Source organism: Zingiber officinale, chromosome 7B (genome assembly GCF_018446385.1).
Source record: "Zingiber officinale cultivar Zhangliang chromosome 7B, Zo_v1.1, whole genome shotgun sequence".
NCBI classification, from domain to species: Eukaryota; Viridiplantae; Streptophyta; class Magnoliopsida; order Zingiberales; family Zingiberaceae; genus Zingiber; species Zingiber officinale.
The window spans coordinates 48,630,319-48,649,518 of NC_055999.1; the positions used below are offsets into that span (position 1 = coordinate 48,630,319).

General features: G+C 36.0%; 1 protein-coding gene across 6 annotated transcripts in view; it reads left to right on the forward strand.

Moving 5' to 3' along the window:
* Positions 1–2,504: 2,504 nt before the first annotated feature.
* The window catches only part of LOC122005733, a 63,116-nt gene continuing 46,420 nt past the window's right edge, over positions 2,505–19,200 (forward strand). Inside the window, exons 1-5 of one of the 6 annotated variants that reach the window (XM_042560886.1) lie at positions 2,505–2,900; positions 2,979–3,049; positions 10,793–10,930; positions 14,463–14,805; positions 15,128–15,325. In XM_042560886.1, the coding sequence (XP_042416820.1) occupies positions 14,482–14,805; positions 15,128–15,325 (522 nt within the window). In that variant the 5' untranslated portion in view covers positions 2,505–2,900; positions 2,979–3,049; positions 10,793–10,930; positions 14,463–14,481. Of the gene's footprint in view, positions 2,901–2,978; positions 3,050–9,507; positions 10,688–10,792; positions 10,931–14,462; positions 14,806–15,127; positions 15,326–19,200 lie in introns of those variants that run through there. The other 5 variants (XM_042560884.1, XM_042560883.1, XM_042560888.1 and 2 more) reach the window with 5 other exon arrangements.

A 19,200-nucleotide genomic window follows, 5' to 3' on the forward strand; every position in this document is an offset into this window, starting at 1 on the left:
ATTGATCCCGATGATGCCCTAGCTGATCTCAATAAGGTTTGAACAAAATGAAAACCAGAGTCAAATTCAACCTTATAAAGCATAGCCCATAAAGCATAAAGCTCTATCTTCTTAACTACCCCATCACTCTCTTCCCTACCAAAAATAGTTTTACTCATGACTCTATGTAGATACCTAAAGATGAGGTTTTGCATATGGGAGGCCTTAGCTCTTGAAGGCTCATAAGGTTGATCTAACCCAGTTATTGCATTCCAAAAATGATTCCAATTAAACCTTGGGTCAAACCTACGAGGGCTACCGGTGGTTATTCCAAAACAAGAATTAAAGTCACTAAATGCCCATAGAAATTCTTGATTCATTAATCTAAAAGAGATTTTTCCATAATAATCATCTTTATTAGTAAAATGGACATCCAATGAACTTAAAAATTCCAAAACAAGACGAGGATATGTAGGCAAATGTGTGTACATAATATCACTCCAATCCAAAAACCCAATCATCAAATCTACATCTTCCCTAATTCCAAGCATATCAAGAACAGTTGGGTCCATATATCTAGTACACACTATCTTTCTATTGACAAGAATTGCAAATCTAGTTACTTGATCATTATTTCTGAACACAATATTGAATTCATTGCCATTACCTTCGTCGCGTGAAGTCCTTTTGCCTTTGCCCTTCACTGGTTGTTTTCCTTTGTCTCTTGATGCTCCTTCTCTTTGTCTCCACTAGATCCACCACCTCCTTTGCGAAATCTCTTCAAAATATTGGACATCTTGATGAGTTTAGATAGGGGAAAAATTATCTAGAGTTGTGGAACTCAAAGAACGAAACTTCAAAGAACAAAAGATCTTAGGTTAAGGGAACAAAAGTCCAAGTCTTAGAGAGGAGGAGAATCGGATCTAAAAGATCTTGAGAGATTAGAGAGGAGTTTTTAAGAAATTGGGAGAGAAAGATATGTTTTGGAGAGTTGGGGGTGTGCGGAACACGGCCAAGATCTGGCCGTGTGAGGTAGGGAGTAGACTTACCAAACTTAATCATTCGCTCCTTTTCCTCGCCCTTGGAGGACAGATATACTTTTCGTTTCCGTTGGGAGATCTTCTCCCAACATCTTCCACCACATTGTCTCCTTCATTTGGTGGCCTTCCATGAGGATGGAAATTCCATTCCTCAAGTTTATAAATGCTTGTCCTGCTACAAGCATTTAAAAGAGACGAGACATGGTTAGAGATATTAGATAAATCATATTCCAACTTTTCCTTACCAATTACCAAAGAAAGCTTATGATTTTTTACATCAATTATAGCTCCAGCTGTAGCAAGGAAAGGTCTTCCTAATATGATAGGAATCCTAGGGTCCTCTTCCATGTCCAACACGACAAAATCTGTGGGAATAACATTCCCATCCACCTCTACCGGCACATCCTCTATAATACCCAAAGGGTACCTGCAGGAATGATCGACAAGTTGAAGTGCCATAGTAGTAAGTTTAATGTTTTTGAGACCTAATTTATTACAAATTGAATAGGGAATGAGGCTAACACTCGCCCCCAAATCACAAAAAGCTTTTTCAAAAAATTCTTTTCCTATGTTGCAAGGAATATAAAAGCTCCCTGGGTCCTTCAGTTTTGGAGAAGTGTTCTTCTCAAAAATAGCACTACATTCCTCACTAAGCGCAATGGTCTCGACCTCTCCTCTTCTTCTCTTATTTGACATGAGATCCTTCAGAAATTTGACAAATCTAGGCATTTGTAGAATAGCATCAATAAGAGGTACCTCAACACAAATTTCCTTAACCTTTTCTAGAAACTTGCCAAATTCTTCATCCTTCTTGAGCATTGTAAGTCTCTGAGGAAAAGGGGCAGTTTTGCCCTGATGGTTCAGTGGAAGAGTCTCTTCAACCTCAATGGTACTCTCCTCATTAGCTTGAATCTGATTCGGTATAGGAGAAGGGAGCTCTTCTTCTTTTTGTATCCCTTTTGAAGCCGTCACTTGGGAGTATTTATTAAAGTTTAATTTAATTTTAAAAAAAAAGGAAATAAGGCATAGGGAAGAAAGGAAAGATCTTGCACTCAGTAAGAAGAGAAAGAGAAGAGATAAAGAGATAAAGTTGAGAGGGATAAAATTTTAGGGTGTGTTTGGTACGCGCGTTTTTTATTTTTATTTTCTGGAAAACGCGCGTTTTCTGAAAAACGGTGTTTGATTTACGTTTTTCGCGCGGGTTTTCTAAAAAATTAGCTATCGTTTTCTAGAAAAACAGAGAATGACAAAAAGTCATTTTCTGTTTTCTAGAAAATGCGCGTTTTTCAGAAAATGAAAATGAAAACGGTGCAAACCAAATGCACCTATGCATTCTTAAATTTAAAATTAAACTAAATATAATCTTAATTATATTACAAGACAAATTACATCCTATCAAATCTAGTCTAGATGTTCTGGCAATCCAATCTCATGTGCGTTTTTAGAAAATTATAAAAAAGTAAAACAAAATAAAAGTCTTGAGTAAGCAGACTATATTTTTAGTATAGTTCCAAGTAAATAAAAACCCTTCCCTTTCTCCTGCCCCCCGTCCCTCCCCGGCTCCGTGTCATCTTGCGACCTCTTGCGCCTAGTCCTATTCCGGCCGTCACCTCCTCCGTCTCCGACGGACACAGAAGCCTACTCACACCCTGCTTTTTCTCTTCTCCGCGCTGAAAGCCTGAAATCCGTATTTAAGATCGCGAGCAGCACCGTACCGTCAGAGCCTTCGCTTTCGCGAGTCTCGTCTCCTTTCATCTGGAGCAGTCCACATGTCATTCTGCAAGAGGTTACATCACTCTCCAGTCTAGCAACATCACTTCCCCTCTTCTCGACCTCGAGTTCAATCAGAGCAAGCGCCGCCGAGGACTCTTCTACGATTGAGTTAGCATTCTTTTTGGATTTAGGCTAGTGGTGTTTGTTGTTCAAGGGACTTCTAATGATTAATTGTTGTATGCATAGGTTGAACCTCGGAGTATTCCATTGGGAGTTGAATTAGCAGCAACACGACACCATCAACTCGGATGCTTGAGGTGGGTTCCTACCCATGTTTGGTATCAGCCATAATTGATAAGTAACACATAACAACAAACAACAACAACAATCATATAAACTCACGACCTACTCTGCTAGGAAATCAGAGAAAAGGATGAAAGAAGGGGATGGAAGATCACTTCGAGGAATTAACCTCCAATAATGATCAATTTAGGGAGGAATATTGTCAATATAAAATTACTAATAAATCTAATTTCTAATTTTTTAAAAAGGAAAAAAATAATAAATCTAATGACCTATTTTAAATGATTTAAAAGAGAAAATTAATAATAAACCTATTGACCTATTCTAGAATAGGATAATATCTTGAAGTGGATATTTGAATATATCTATTTGACAATCTTATCATCCTATTTTTCTTCAAAAACAATCTTGTCCTTATGCCGATCTCTCTCTCTCTCTTTCTCTCTCTCTTTCTTTTTCTTTTGATGATTTTCATAAAATATCTTCTTATTGTGGACCAATTGAGATCTCTTTGTGATAAAGACAAATAAGCTTTTAAGATTCTTTCCATAATTGTGAAAAGCGCGTGCCTAGGCGCAAGGCGCAGTCAGGTGCGCCATTTGCGCTTGAGTAGTGACTAGTGCGCCATTTGCGCTTGAGTAGTGACTAGTGCGCCATTTGCGCTTGAGTAGTGACTAGTGACCCAGGCACAATACTTGAAAGAAGCGTGCTTAAGCACGTGCCTTTTGAGAGGTTAAGGCATGATTGCCCTTGTCTTATTGAAGTGAATTTTTTTTTTAAAGCCCAACCTAGACTTTTAAGTACCCTTTAAATTAATTAGGTTGTATGCATGCGACACTTTTTTCTAGCATGACTCTTCCTCTCCCCTAGAAAATGAACATAAACCTTTAATTAAATTGCATACATGCGACATATTTTTCTTGCACGAGCCCTAGAAAATGAATATCAATCTCCCTTGCAAACTAAATTCTCTTTGCGTGGCTCTTCAATATTTGAAGTTGTTTTTTCTTTAATTTGAAATTTAAGTTTGATTATCAAGATAAACTATTTTAATATTTGAATGTTAGTGAATTTTATATTTACACTATTGTTTAATAGTTTCTTGATTATAATTTTGTTAGCGAAATATGCACACAGAATTTCTTATATATATTTGAATTGTATAAATTTATCTCCAAAATGCCTTACTTCGTTAAGGTGTGCGCCTCACTTTGCGCGTAGCGCCTCAGACCCCATAACACCTGTGCGCTTTTGGGTGCTTTATGCTTTAAATAACTATGATTCTTTCTTAAATTTGAAAAATTCCTTTGATGATAAGCGGTATTGTGTTAGTTTTTTGAATGTTTATGAGCATGCCAATATTTTCTTTTACTTCACTTAGTCTTGCGTTTAGTCATCTTCGAGTTACGATAAAAGAATACTCGATGTCATATCTGATGTCGTCGATAATGATAAGGTATCATTGTTTTGCTCTCTTGAATGAAGTAGAGAGTATTGTAGATGAAGTGATTTTAATTATTGGATTGCGATGATTGTGGTAGATGAATTAAGGGTAGTAAATGAACCGAACGTTTATGAACAAGCTTATTGCTTGGCTTGGTAAGAGCATGTTTCTCGTTCCATACACACGATCAATTAAATGAATAGGCTCGAATAACTCTTTAAATTAAACAAATAAACATGAACACATATGTGTTCAGCTCAGTAATGTTCGTGAATAGCATTCGTGAACAATGTTCATAAATGTGAATCATGTTTATCAATAAAACTCTTATCAACATGCTAAATAAACAAAAAAAATTTCAAAACGAACAAATAAGTTTGTATTATCAAACTCAATAACCAACCTAACAAACTTAATATATAAAAATTTCAAACAATCAAATAAGCTTAAATTGAGAGCTTGATAATATCTAAACGAACCAAATTCAAGCCAAACTTGAACCAAACTTAAGCTTAGAAAGAAGAAACCAAGCCAAGCTTGAATAATTATTTAAAAACTTGGTTCATTTTAGGCTTGGCTTGATTACCTTATCAAACAAACTTGAACACCACAAAGCTTGACTCAACTTGGCTTGTTTATAGACCTAGATAACCCTAGATGAATTCTTCTTATCACTATCAATGTTTATGTCTTTGTATGAATCACTTTTATAATTGTCTTTTTGTTGTTAGTGAATCCTTTTACCTTTTTTGTTTGTGGAATTTGTAACCTTTCTAAGGCATGAACTATATTGCCATTGTGTCATCTTGTACTTCATCGACACTTTCTTATATTTAACCTTTATTGAGATCATATTCTTCCATTGAGTTTTCTATTGGTTCAACCACCAATATTTCTCTTTTTCATACATTGATGACTTTAATGTCACTTGTTATTTCTCCGTGCTTCCTTATTAGTCTTCTCTTCTTGTAATCGTATAAAAGATAATGCAACTTTTACAATGCTAGGATAGTACATCTTAATCTCTTTTTAGATTTAGGTTGAAGTCTTTAAATAAAAATGTTCAACAATTTTCACTCTGACTAATCACGATTTGCTTAAAGAGTGGTATTTTGCTATTTTTGTCATAATTTGCTAATTTTTGGATAACTCCTCATCTACATTGTCATATGCATTATCATATGGGATGATGACCGTGTATAAATTCCTCCCATGATGTAAGTTTATGGTGTGACTTGAATGTACCAAGACTATCAAATAGCCTCCCTTTCCAAATATAGAAAAGTTATCTCCACCTTTGAATCATTTGGCATGCTATGAAGGAGAAAAAATCTCTCATCTCTCAAAATCTATCTAACAGGGTCTCTTCTTCTCCGATAAGGGAATTCATCTCTATAGGATCTCCAGTTTGTTGTTATATGAAATTTTCCTATCATCGTGTTAGAATTGACTAAACATTTTCCTATCTATGACTTTATCCATGATAATGTTATGAAATTTTATCTTTATATAAAATAACGAGTTAGATCTGCTATGTTATATGAAGCAGAATGTTAGACTATGAAGTGAATACCCGAACAAAAAATGAGTCTCATAGACAAGGATATTAAAATGGATGTACGAACATACGAGCAGTGTTCTAAATGGCATTGCAAGCGGCCGCCTAAACCCTAGGCAGTGCCTAGGTAGGAGGCAGACCTCACTCGCCTCGCTTTTGTCGGAGGTGGCCTTTTATGGCGGGTCAAACACGTAGGTTAAAAAAAATTTTTCGTTTCCTTCCCCTTTCGCCTCCTTCCACCTGCCTCGTCACTTCGCAGGCTCGTCGCCGTTGTCACCCGCCACTGCAGTCATTAGCTAAGGTTTTAAAAAACCTAATTTTGATGGATAGATAGGATAAAAAAATGAGAATATTAGAGAGAAAGTCAGGTTACACCTATTGAGAGAAAACTTTGAGAGACATTTAAAATGATACGGACACATACTTGGCATCTAATAGATACAATTAGGCGATATGAGGCGATGACAGATATACACATCAATTGAGGAAGAGAGAGCAAGGAAAACTTTGTAAGCAACTATAAATTAGAATAATATTTATTTAAAAATAGATGAGAATATAGTAGGAGATCAAGCTTAATGGCGTAGGAGGATTCATGCCACTTTCACTAACAAGAGTTCATAATGTGTTTCGTGTGTCGATGTTGCGGAGATATGTTATTGATCCGTTGCATGTGCTAGAGAGTTTGACGACACCTCTCTATCTAGACACTACTTACGAGGAACATCCACTCCATATCTTGGAGCACAAAGAACACCAACTTCGAAAGAAGAGGGTGCGTCTAGTGAAAGTAGCATGGCAACATCATACTTATCGAGAGACTACTTAGAAACATGACGAAGACATACGAGAATGATTTTCTCACTTTTCCCTTTAAATGAACTGAAAAAAATTTGGAGGACCAAATTTCTTTTTAGGAGGGTAGGATGTTATATCTGTTAAAATAATAATAAAAATAATAAAGAGTGCGATTACAACATTTTAAATTTCTTGAACCTTTTTGCAAAAGTATGATTAAAAAGTAAATATTTAACTTTTTTTTTTGCCCCTTTCTCCTCTTGTGACCTCTTCTTTTGCCTTAAAGAGCCGACAATTTTATAATTTGCTAATTTTTGGATAACTCCTCATCTACATTGTCATATGCATTATGTCTATGGTGTGACTTGAATATATTAAGACTATCAAAGAGCCTCTCTTTCCAAATATAGAAAAGTTATCTCCACCTTCGAATCATTTGGCATGCTATGAAGGAGAAAAAATCTCTCATCTCTCGAAATCCATCTAGCAAGGTCTCTTCTCCAATAAGGGAATTCATCTTTATAGGATCTCCAGTTTTTTGTTATATGAAATTTTCCTATCATCGTGTTAGAATCGACTAAACATTTTCCTATCTATGCCATTGTCCTTGATAATGTTATGAATTTTTATCTTTATATAAAATAACGAGTTATGAAGGGGAGCCTTGGCGCAATGGTAAAGTTGTTGCTTTGTGACGAAAAGGTCACGGGTTCGAATCTTAGAAACAACCTCTTGCAAAAAAACAGGGTAAGGCTGTGTACAATGGATCCTGCCCCGGGACCCCGCATGGTGGGAACTTCGTGCACCGGACTGCCTTTTTTTTATATAAAATAACGAGTTATACCTGCTATGTTATATGGAGCTGAATATTAGACTATGAAGTGAGTACACGAATAAAAAATGAGTCTCATAGATAAGGATGTTAAGATGGATGTACGAACATACGAGCAGTGTTCTAAATGGCATTGCAAGCAGCCACCTAAGCCCTAGGCAGAGGCAAAACCTCACCTGCCATGCTTTTGTCGGAGTTGGCCTTTTATGGCGGGTCAAATGCGTAGGTTAAAAAAAAACTTTTGTTTCCTTCCCCTTCCGCCTTCGTCGACCTGCGGTTGCCTGTCGCCATTGTCGCCCACCATTGCAGTTATTAGGTAAGGTTTTCAAAAATCTAATTTCGATGGATAGATAGGATAAAAAACGAGAATATTAGACAGAAAGTCAGGTTGTACCTATTGAGAAAAAACTTTAAGACACATTTAAAATGATATGGACACATACTTAGGCATCTAATAGATACTCCAATTAGGTGATATGAGACGATGACAAATACACACATCAATTGAGGAAGAGAGATCAAAGAAAACTTAGTAAGCAACTATAAATTAAGATAATATTTATTTAAATATAGATGAGAATATAGTAGAAGATCAAATTTAATGACATAGGAGGATTCATGCCATTTTCACTAACAAGAGTTCATAATGTGGTTTGTGAGTTTGACGACACCTCTCTATCCCGACACTACTTATGAGGAACATCCACTCCATATCTTGGAGCACAAAGAGCACCAACTTCGAAAGAAGAGGGTGCGTCTAGTGAAAGTAGCGTGATGACGTTATACTTATCGAGAGACTACTTAGAAGCATGACGAAGATATACGAGAATGATTTTCTCACTTTTCCCTTTAAGTGAACTGAAAAAAATTTGGAGGACCAAATTTCTTTTTAGGAGGGTAGGATGTTATATCTGTTAAAATAATAATAAAAATAATAAAGGGTGCAATTACAACATTTTAAATTTCTTGAATTTTTTTGCAAAAGTATGATTAAAAAGTAAATCTTTGACTTTTTTTTTGCCCCTTTCTCCTCCATGACCTCTTCTTTTACCTTAAAGAGCCGACATTTTTATAATTTGCTAATTTTTGGATAACTCCTCATCTACATTGTCATACACATTATCATATGGGATGAAAGGGGTAAAAAGATCATCTATAAATTCCTCCCATGATGTAGATTTATGGTGTGACTTGAATATATCAAGACTATCAAAGAGCCTCCCTTTCCAAATATAGAAAAGTTATCTCCACCTTTGAATCATTTGGCATGCTATGAAGGAGAAAAAATCTCTCATCTCTCGAAATCCATCTAGCAGGGTCTCTTCTCCAATAATGGAATTCATCTTTATAGGATCTTCAGTTTGTTGTTAATATGAAATTTTCCTATCATCTTGTTAGAATTGACTAAACATTTTCCTATCTATGCTATTATCCATGATAATGTTATGAATTTTTATCTTTATATAAAATAACGAGTTAGACCTGCTATATTATATGAAGTCGAATGTTAGACTATGAAGTGAGTACACGAACAAAAAATGAGAGTCTCATAGATAAGGATGTTAAGATGGATGTACGAATATCCGAGCAGTGTTTTGAATGGCGTTGCAAGCGACCGCCTAAACCCTAGGCGGGAGGCAAACCTCACCCGCCCCGCTTTTGTCGGAGGTGGCCTTTTATGGCGGGTCAAACACGTAGGTTTAAAAAAAAAAACTTTGTTTCCTTCCCCTTCCGCCTCCTTCCACCTGCGGTTGCCTGTCGCCATTGTCGCCCGCCACCGCAGTCATTAGGTAAGGTTTTCAAAAACCTAATTTCGATGGATAATAGGATAAAAACCGAGAATATTAGATAGAAAGTCAGGTTGTACCTATTGAGAAAAAACTTTGAGAGACATTTAAAATGATATGGACACATTCTTAGGCATCTAATAGATACTCCAATTAGGCGATATGAGACGATGATAAATACACACATCAATTGAGGAAGAGAGATCAAAGAAAACTTAGTAAGCAACTATAAATTAGGATAATATTTATTTAAATATAGATGAGAATATAGTAGGAGATCAAGTTTAATGACATAGGAGGATTCATGCCACTTTCACTAACAAGAGTTCATAATGTGGTAGAGAGTCTGACGACACCTCTCTATACTGACACTACTTATGAGGAACATCCACTCCATATCTTGGAGCACAAAGAGCACCAACTTCGAAAGAAGAGGGTGCGTCTAGTGAAAGTAGCGTGGTAACGTTATACTTATTGAGAGACTACTTAGAAGCATGACGAAGACATACGAGAATGATTTTCTCACTTTTCCCTTTAAGTGAACTGAAAAAAAATTTGGAGGACCAAATTTCTTTTTAGGAGGACCAAATTTCTTTTTAGGAGGACCAAATTTCTTTTTAGGAGGGTAGGATGTTATATATGCTAAAATAATAATAAAAATAATAAAGGGTGCGATTACAACATTTTAAATTTCTTGAATCTTTTTGCAAAAGTATGGTTAAAAAGTAAATCTTCGACTTTTTTTTGCCCCTTTCTCCTCCCGTGACCTTCTTTTGCCTTAACGAGCCGACATTTTTATTTTCCCTAAACCCTAAATTTCCTCATTCAACAAAAAAAACTCTCTAGCGGCCACAACCTCTTGTTGTTGCAGCCTTGCACCGCCATAGCCTTGCAACGCCACCGCTGCCATAGCTTCACGACACCACCATCGTCCGTGCTATGCTATTGCCTCGCAACACTACTCTGCAATGTTGTCGTCATCTTAGCCCCATAAAGCCACTACTTTCGACATTGCTATTGTGGTTGTTATCACCTTCATAGGCAGCTTCATACTGTCACAATCTCCATGGCATGTTAGAAGCAGCCATTGCCCATGCCAGAATCAATCGACGCCCATGTTGGAAGTATCATTTACCATGCTAGCTGGCCATTGTTAGCATTGTTGTTGCTTGCTACTAGCGATGTTGTGCCGCCCCACCTAGCACTAAATAGGAATTGATTGACCTTTTCACGGTAAGGTTTCTTTGCTTGCTACTAAAGGTTTCTATTGAATCACTTAGTGATTAATATAATTAAATTGTGATTGAGGAGTTTCTAATGGACCTTTATTTAGGACAGCAACTATAGCCCAGTGCTTTAGTTTACAATGTTTGGGACTTATGATTCCCAAGGAGGTGGATTGGAAATATGAGTTAGAAGTGACCATGGAGCCTCAAGGTACATAATATAACATACGGTGGAATTTCTTTATTCAAGGTGGAGTTTTCTTGCTTGTTTCACTTTCATACCTTGTGCATGATGAATTCTGTCAAAATAGATTTAATTCTAAAGCATTTGAAAATGAATTCTTTATATGATCTTATTTCTTCTCTTGTTGATCAATATGTGCTTTCACATTGCTGGTCCTTATTTAATCTTATTGTTACTCATCCCTTCTTGTTCTTTTTAAAATTTGTTTGACATAATTAAAATAGAGATTTAAAGAACATGTGTATCAATAGTAATATTTTAATAGAATATGAATTATTCTAAAAATTTGAGAGAAAGTTTAAGATGTAATTAGATATCCAAATAAATAAAGTAATTGTTATATGATTTATATTTGACGTTTTGAAATGAGTTGCGTGTTATCTGTTCTAAGTTAAGAAAACTATAAACGAACTACTTTAACCGTAGAGTTTCAACTCTACGATTTAAAAGGGGTTGTGTCAACCTTATGCTAAATTAAGAGAATGATGAATGTAATACTAGAGGTTTAGAACTTCGGCTCCGTCCTCTAAAAGAGCAGTGTGACTACTTGTAGTTTGGGTTTCAACTCCACTCTCTAATAGTCGTGTGATTCCTTGTAGTCTTGAGCTTCGGTTTTGCTCTCTCATATTTTGCATGATTACTTGTAGTATAGAGTAGTTGACTCGTACACAAAGAGTTGTGTTATAACTTATAGTTTAGAGCTTCGACTTCCCCCTTTAAAGGAGCTACGAGACTACATATAGTTTAGAGTTTTACCTTTATCTTTTAAGAGTTGCATGATTATTTGTAGTCTTGAACTTCGACTCGGTGCTTGTAAAAAGTATGAAAATTCTTAAGTAAATAAATAAAGAAATGAGTGTAACATTTATTTTATAGAGCTTTAGTTCTAAAGAGATAAATTATTTATGTTAGACAAATAATTAAAGTAACTATATAAATATAGAACATTTGTTCCGCGCTTTAAACGCGACTTTTGAGTATTTTTGCGCGTTTAAAACATCGATCAAATTGAGATGATGTTCCTCATAGGTGGATTGTAGATCGTTCACTCTATTCTTATGTGAGACATGTCACGAGGTGGATTGCGTGTCATTTACCCTATTTTTATGTGACAACTCATGGGGTGGATTGGTGGATTGTAGGTCATCACTCTATTTTTATGTCAGACACTTTTGGATGGATTGTGTGTCGTTTACCCTATATATGTGTTTGTATATGTGCATACACATAATGTACTTCCTATTGGGTGAATTGCTGGTCATTCACCCCTTGTATATATGATACATCTCTTTCGGGTGGATTGCGGGTCGTTCACCCTATCTATACGATGCATACATATGATGTGTTTCGTTAAGAGTGGATTGTAGGTTGTTCACTCTCATATACGATGTATTTTTTTTTGGTGGGTTGCAAGTTGCTCACCTTTATATTTACATTTATACATAATGTATTAAAGACGAATGATATGGAGATATAATTTGTAAATCATGTATATTTTCATACACATCTTATCTCCACTTTGCACTTTGTGCTTAGTCTCCTTTTTCTTTGACCCCTAGGTTAGTGCTATAACATCAGTAGAGTGACTTTAGAGGTATTCATGTAGTTTAGTAAGTTTTTCTCTATATTTTGCTTTGACAGTTGTTACAGTTGGAGGAGAGCGAATCTAGTGTCGCAGCAAGCCTAGCTTTTATGGGGCGTGACAATATGGTATCAGAGCCGTGGTCTAGACTGGATGCTAGGTGGCCTTGAATGAAGTTGAGGGGAGGCTCGAAACAGGTCAAGAGTGACTAGATACTTACGAAGAGGTCTGAAGAGGGGAGGCTTGAGAGGAGGTCGGACCATGAGAATAATAATAGTCTTTCATTTGAAGAGAGGATTGTTGGGAATACAATCAAAGTCTCACTTTGGAAATATATGAAAAAATCATGAGTTTAAACGATGAAAGATATTTTCATTGGTATGAGACCTTCTGGGTAGAGCCCAAAAATAAATTAATAAGGCATATCATATCGTTGTAAAGATATGTGAAATCTTTTGGCCTTAACAAGTGGTTATGTTAGGTTCATGCAAGGTTGTCGGTACCTATAGGACTGGGGTTGATTCCCATTAGGTGTGGAATACCCTATTGGTTGCCTCAACCCCTCCTTGCATGCGCTACTGTTGTTGGACGAAGCCTCTATGATTTACCTCCCTTCTAGATAAGGAGGCACCTTGGAGGGGTTGTCGAGGTGATAGTTTCATCTTTTGCTGCCAATGATTTAAAATCTTGTACAGTTCTTGTTGAAGAATTGTTTCGATAAATTATGATACTACTTGGCATTAAGACAATGTCTCTCGTGTTGAGTATTATTTGTGTTAACACTTGACATCTCTTTTTTATCATTATTTTAGAGCTTTCCTTTAAACTTTAAAAGTACTTTGCGATCAAATAAAAAACATTAATGTCCTTCTCTATTTCAACGGTCCTACTTGTTTCCTATATAAATCATCGCTGCCAACCCCTCTGTCCTTTTACAAAAACAATCCTCATATTTAAAACTTTTAGTTACAACTAATTTGTCATCTCCTATATCTTAACAATTGTCTTATTACATTTGTTACTACTAAACTAAAACTCTACCCATGGAGAATACTCCATCCTGCCAGTCCCAAGCAGGGATATATGAGGAGGGATGCATTAAGCCGCTAGCTATGTATGGATCATCATAAGCAAATTTAGCAATTGGTAAAATATAATTCTATTTTTCTAATTTCATATCCACCACTTGACGCCTAAGAATATTTCCAACTATGTTTGACAACCTCATATTTGTCCATCAATCTGGTGGAATGCAGATGACAACATAAGTTAGGCTCCAAACCATCGAGTTTTTAAAAAATAACTAACTGCACTACAAGGTAATGCAGTCTAACAATCTCCTAAAAAACAAGTTGGTTAATAAGATCATTTATTTTATTGAGAGGAATAAAATGCACAATTTTCGAGAACCTATCTACAACTCCAATTGTTTGTTTTATTTGCAAGGAATGAAATGTCGTTTTCAAACACATACCTATATCCTCTAAAATGTAGTCATTTCTCCAGGTAACCCTTAAATGGACTTATGACGTTTGATACCCAGATCCGATACTTGTAGAATCCAATGCCATATCATAGGGTGATTATTTATATAATTCCACAACCATAGTGGGCCATGGTGCAGTCAACCTCAGCAAAAGAACATAACTTCTTTGCTGCCTATGAATCTTCTTCCATCACATGACTCCTGATGTAGATTTACAGTTAAAAGTAGAGCTCAAATAGTCCATATTGGAATATGCTTCAATCTGTATGTTTTAAAGTAAACGTTTGGTACAACCTCTGGTTTTGGAAAGTCTAGCAATGTAGGCATACTTCATGTTTGTAGCATGGGTTTAGGTATTGGCACAACTTTGAGAAACACATAATGTTTTACTTGCATAATGTAGATTTTGCTCGCTTTTATAGTTTCTTATCCTTTATATATGTGTTAGAAAACGTCTGTTGTTATCACAGGGTAGCTATCATCTTTAGGATGTCTGGAAGTTCTTCTATCAAGAATGAACTTGGACCTGATTTTCATGGTTATTACAAGCACCATTTCTTGGAGCTGTTTCCTCAAAATGGTGGTCATGTTTCACCTCCTTTCGAGTCAGATTTGGATCCACTTTTAGGATACCAAACAGGAGAGGCTGAAACAGTTATTACTCCAAAGAATTGTGAGACTGATAAAAGTTATCATCCTCCCATATCGTTCTTTGCCAGAGTAATTGGTGAAGAGCTTTCAGAATATAAGAAAGAGACATTGAAGGCAATACTACACCAGACTGTGGTTTGTCTTAATCAGGAAGCAGATGAGGTGCATTTCCATTAAACTTCTTCATTCTGCTACTATGACATTGTTTTCCTTGTAAAATCTAGAAAATTTTCTTGATAGGTTTGGATATACAAGTAGTGTTTCAGAACCAATCTCTTCAAATGATAACCTCAGCTTTGATCCTTGTGATTGTATTCTTATTATATACATTTATTTCCAAGTTTCATGTCATGCCTACTGATGCATTTATAATAACCAATTTGTTCTAAAAGTCCTTGTTTTTTTTTCCTGTTCTTGATAAGAACTCCACAAGGTTTTAAAAGATATCTATAACCCCTATTACCCATTCGGAAACTGGTTGCAGATATTTGGCCATATCCTAGCAACTCTCCAAATCTCATCAGATCTGCAGGCGAAAGAGCAGTTGCCATGTAATTCAACTTTCTTCATTAAAGAGACCAGTGAGCTTCTTGGTAGTAAGAAGAGAAAGTCGTCTTCTTCTCCTGACAAATGTGAAAGTTTCTCTAACACTCTCAATTTCAATTCTCAGATTGTTAAAAAGGTACTTTAGAATTATATCTTATATTTAATCATTATTGATACTGTCCTCTGCTTGCAACTGATTTCTCTTTCGTCTATCTGATGCTTCGGATTAACATCCTGACTTATTGCTTGTGATATATAAAATTGCATGCAACCTAATTTCCCTATGCCTTTATTTCTATGACTATCTCTACCTTCCATGGTTGCACTAATTAAGAAGACTCCGGCCCCTCGGGATGGTACGGTGGCTGAGGCATGGGGTGTTACCACATTAGGTCTTAGAGTCGAAACTCGGCGTGTCCGAGCATGCCTTCTCCCATACCTTGGCCACTGCACTATTGGCTAGTATCCACTCATGATTTATCTCTTCTGTGTTAGCCTAGGAATGGATTGGCAAGGGCGCTAGGGTGAGCAAATCGCCTTTTGACACACAAATTAATTAAGAAGAATTTGAAAAATTAGGCTTCTAACATAATCATGTAATTTGTTGAGGGTACTAATGTAATTTTTTTTTGATGAGTTTGTACTCTTGCATTAATGGAGCCTTAGCTAGCTGTTCCTTATGTGGACTAACATTTAAAGATCTATGATCCATGGTATAAGATGTTGATCCATGCCGGTCGTCATGGGTGGAATTTATAATTTTGCTCATCGATATGCACAACACCGGGCTTGAAGCTATGAGATTGCAGAGGCCACTGTGACCTCGTGGTAGGTCGTACAGGTTGCAAAGGCCGTTGTGACCTCGCAGCGGGTCACACAGGTCGATCGTGAGGCCGTTGCGACATCACGGTGGGTTGTAGAGGCCGTTGCAATGTCACGGCGATGGACGATAACATGATGTTATCAACATCTTTTTAAATTTTTCAGTTTTTTTTTTTTTTTTTTTCTATTTTCTGTATTATTTTATTTTTGTTTCCACAAAAAATTACTTTCCCTTTGTTAATTTTTTTTCTTTATCTGTCTATGGTTTCCTTCATGTGTCCACCAGGTAAAGAAAAAGTCTCATAAAAGATGAAGAAAGCAATAATTTAATATAATATAATTTGTAACAAAACAAAATATAATATTAATAATGAATTAAATTATCATATATTTAAATTTAATTTAATTTTAAATTTTTTATAATAAATCCAAATTAAATTCAATGTAAACTTACTTGATTGTGTTATGTTTAATCGATTTTTACTCAATAAGCATTCAATATTTCATGAAATAATATGAAATTTAGCTCAATAGTAAGCATCTATAATAATCATCTACAACCATAATAATCAAATATTATATTTTATATTTAAAAAAGTACTAAAATCACCTCGGCATGGTGTGATATGAAACTGTATTGTTCCAGTTATAAACCGAAACTCCGACACGGCTTGAAATTTTAAAGCTTGTATGACCTACCTTTTCATTTTTTATATTTCTAGAAAACTGTATTGTCAAGTAGTAGATGAACCTTGATCAGATTCGATATAAATCCTATGCATAAAACTCATCTCGAAAAGCCTTCCCGGTCTGAAAATGTGCGTTTGCGACACCTGCAAATCTTAGATATTTGGAAGGAGGAGTGGAATTGCATTGGCACTTGCCATGGAGTTTGGCTATGCAACTCACAATAGAGGATGAAACAATTTTCTTTTGTACTTGAGCTCTAAAAGGAGTAAACCACTTGAGATTATATAGACATGTTCATCTGAACCCTACAAATATTGTAGATATTAGGTGAGCCATGAACTTGGATTGCTTTTAGTATATAGTTGATATTTAATTTAATCTCGTGTAGGTAGTTTAATCATTAGGAATTAGGTTAGAGTCCTACTATGTATGGATGTAATTTTAATTATTTGGGATTATGTTAAGTCTTGTATATGGATATAAGTTTTTTCAATTTTTTATTGATTGTTATTTTTGTTCTTAACTTGGTACTGGAGCAGATCAAATCTTAGGGTTCTAGTCTTTTTCCTCCAACCACACCCAATTTGTTCATGTCCCATCCACTTAAGACTGTTAGTTGATGTCATTGAAGCTGCTGCAACAAGAGGTTCTCCCTTTGATGACTGTTCTCCAACTGCCACATTGTGAGGATGTGTCTATATAATTCTGCTCTCCCATAAATTCCCTTTTGCCTCGTTACCACACTGCAACAACAAGCAATCTCCCCTGCAAATTACCTTTCCAGCTATTTGGCAGTCAAAGTAAACAAGACCACAGCCATTCTTTGCGGTTATTGTGCAATCTCTGCTCTCACAGCGTTCATTTCTGTTTTAAAAAAGGTAGATCCGCTACTTTAACGGCCCCTCCTAGTGTCTCTAAGGAGAGGCTCCTTTTTGTGTCTCATCATCATCCTACCCTACCATCATTTTTGTGCCTCTACCAAAATGCCCTGCTGTACCATCACTAATTGTTTGACATTGACAGTCAACATGGCAACCTCTCCCTCAATATCTCAAGGTATAACCCTTCGTCATTGCGCCTGATTTTTCTCCTACCCTGCAAACAATGTTTGTTGCCAGATATTTGTCTGTTACGTTTTCCGTTAGTGTGAGCTTGTCAGTCATCGCTCTTGATTTCGAGTGCCTCATAACCCTTCCCCTTTTCCAACCCCTTCATTTAAATTTCACTCGTAATGTAATGCCCACCTCTTATTGATTTCAGAAGAGCAAACTAGTTTCATGCAGGTGCCCACCTAGTGGGCCTTGTGTCTTTCCTCTAGCACCAGCTACATACTTTGCCTCCTCTATCTCTTGTTCAAAGTTTAATTCTTTGTTTGTCATGCTCTTAGCCATATGTTGCCCTTACCACGACTTCACTTCTATACTCCAGCCAAAAAAATTTGACAATCTTGGAGGAAAGATAGTACATGTCTTAACAATACTCCAGCCTCTTCCCTCTTTATTCAGTTTATTATGTGCTACTTGTATGCACCACTTCAAAGAGAAGTGCACTGGTGAGATTTATTCTTGAGATCTCTCTTCACTTCATTCTTTCAGTTTTTATTCTCTTTGTTGATTTGTTGATCTGGGGTTAAAGGAAACAATGTTGCTCCATCAAATCTTTATTTTCCCTACATGCAAATATTTTTCATTTCACCAAGTTCATGTCTTAGTCTGCAATTTCTATTTTACGTAAAAGCCAGAGATGCATATATACTCATCTTGAGAAAAGTGTTAAAAAGTTATTAGGCTAATAGTTTTATTGTAGTGGATATAGTCCCACATTAGATATTTTTAGTGTTTTATTACTTAGTCCTAGAAGCACTATGTATGTATTTCTTATCAATAAAACAGGCAATACGATATTTTCTTCCCCTAAATTGAACATTTTTATCCTTTGCTGATCCACAACAAAATCTTATTTCTTCATCGTCTACATCCTCTTTCAATCGCAAAGAAAAGAACATGAGATAATTCTATGTCTTCGTTGTACATCTTTATGTGATAGGTAAGGAGATATAACTTGAAATTGCGAGTCCTACCTAGCAAGTACCTATGAGCATGCTCAATTTCTCTACAAGCATATAACAATTCATTTACTCGCAAACGCAAGGGTAACTACACAACAACAGCCAAGCCTTATCCCACTAGGTGAGGTCGGCTTTATGGATCTTTTTACGCCATTGGGCTCTATCCCCTACTATATAATCATTTATACGTAAATAAACTTTATCTTGTTTTATTGTTACTAACCAAGTCTTTTTTGGTTTTCCTCGTTTGATGTGTGTATTTGTCATAGTTTCATATCGCTTAACTGGAGCATTTATTTATCGTCTAAGTACATACTTATACCATCTCAAACGTCTCTCAGAATTTACCCTCAATAGATGCAACTTCGACTTTCTCTCTAATACTCTCATTTCTTATTATATCCATCTTTGTATGTTCACACATCCACGTT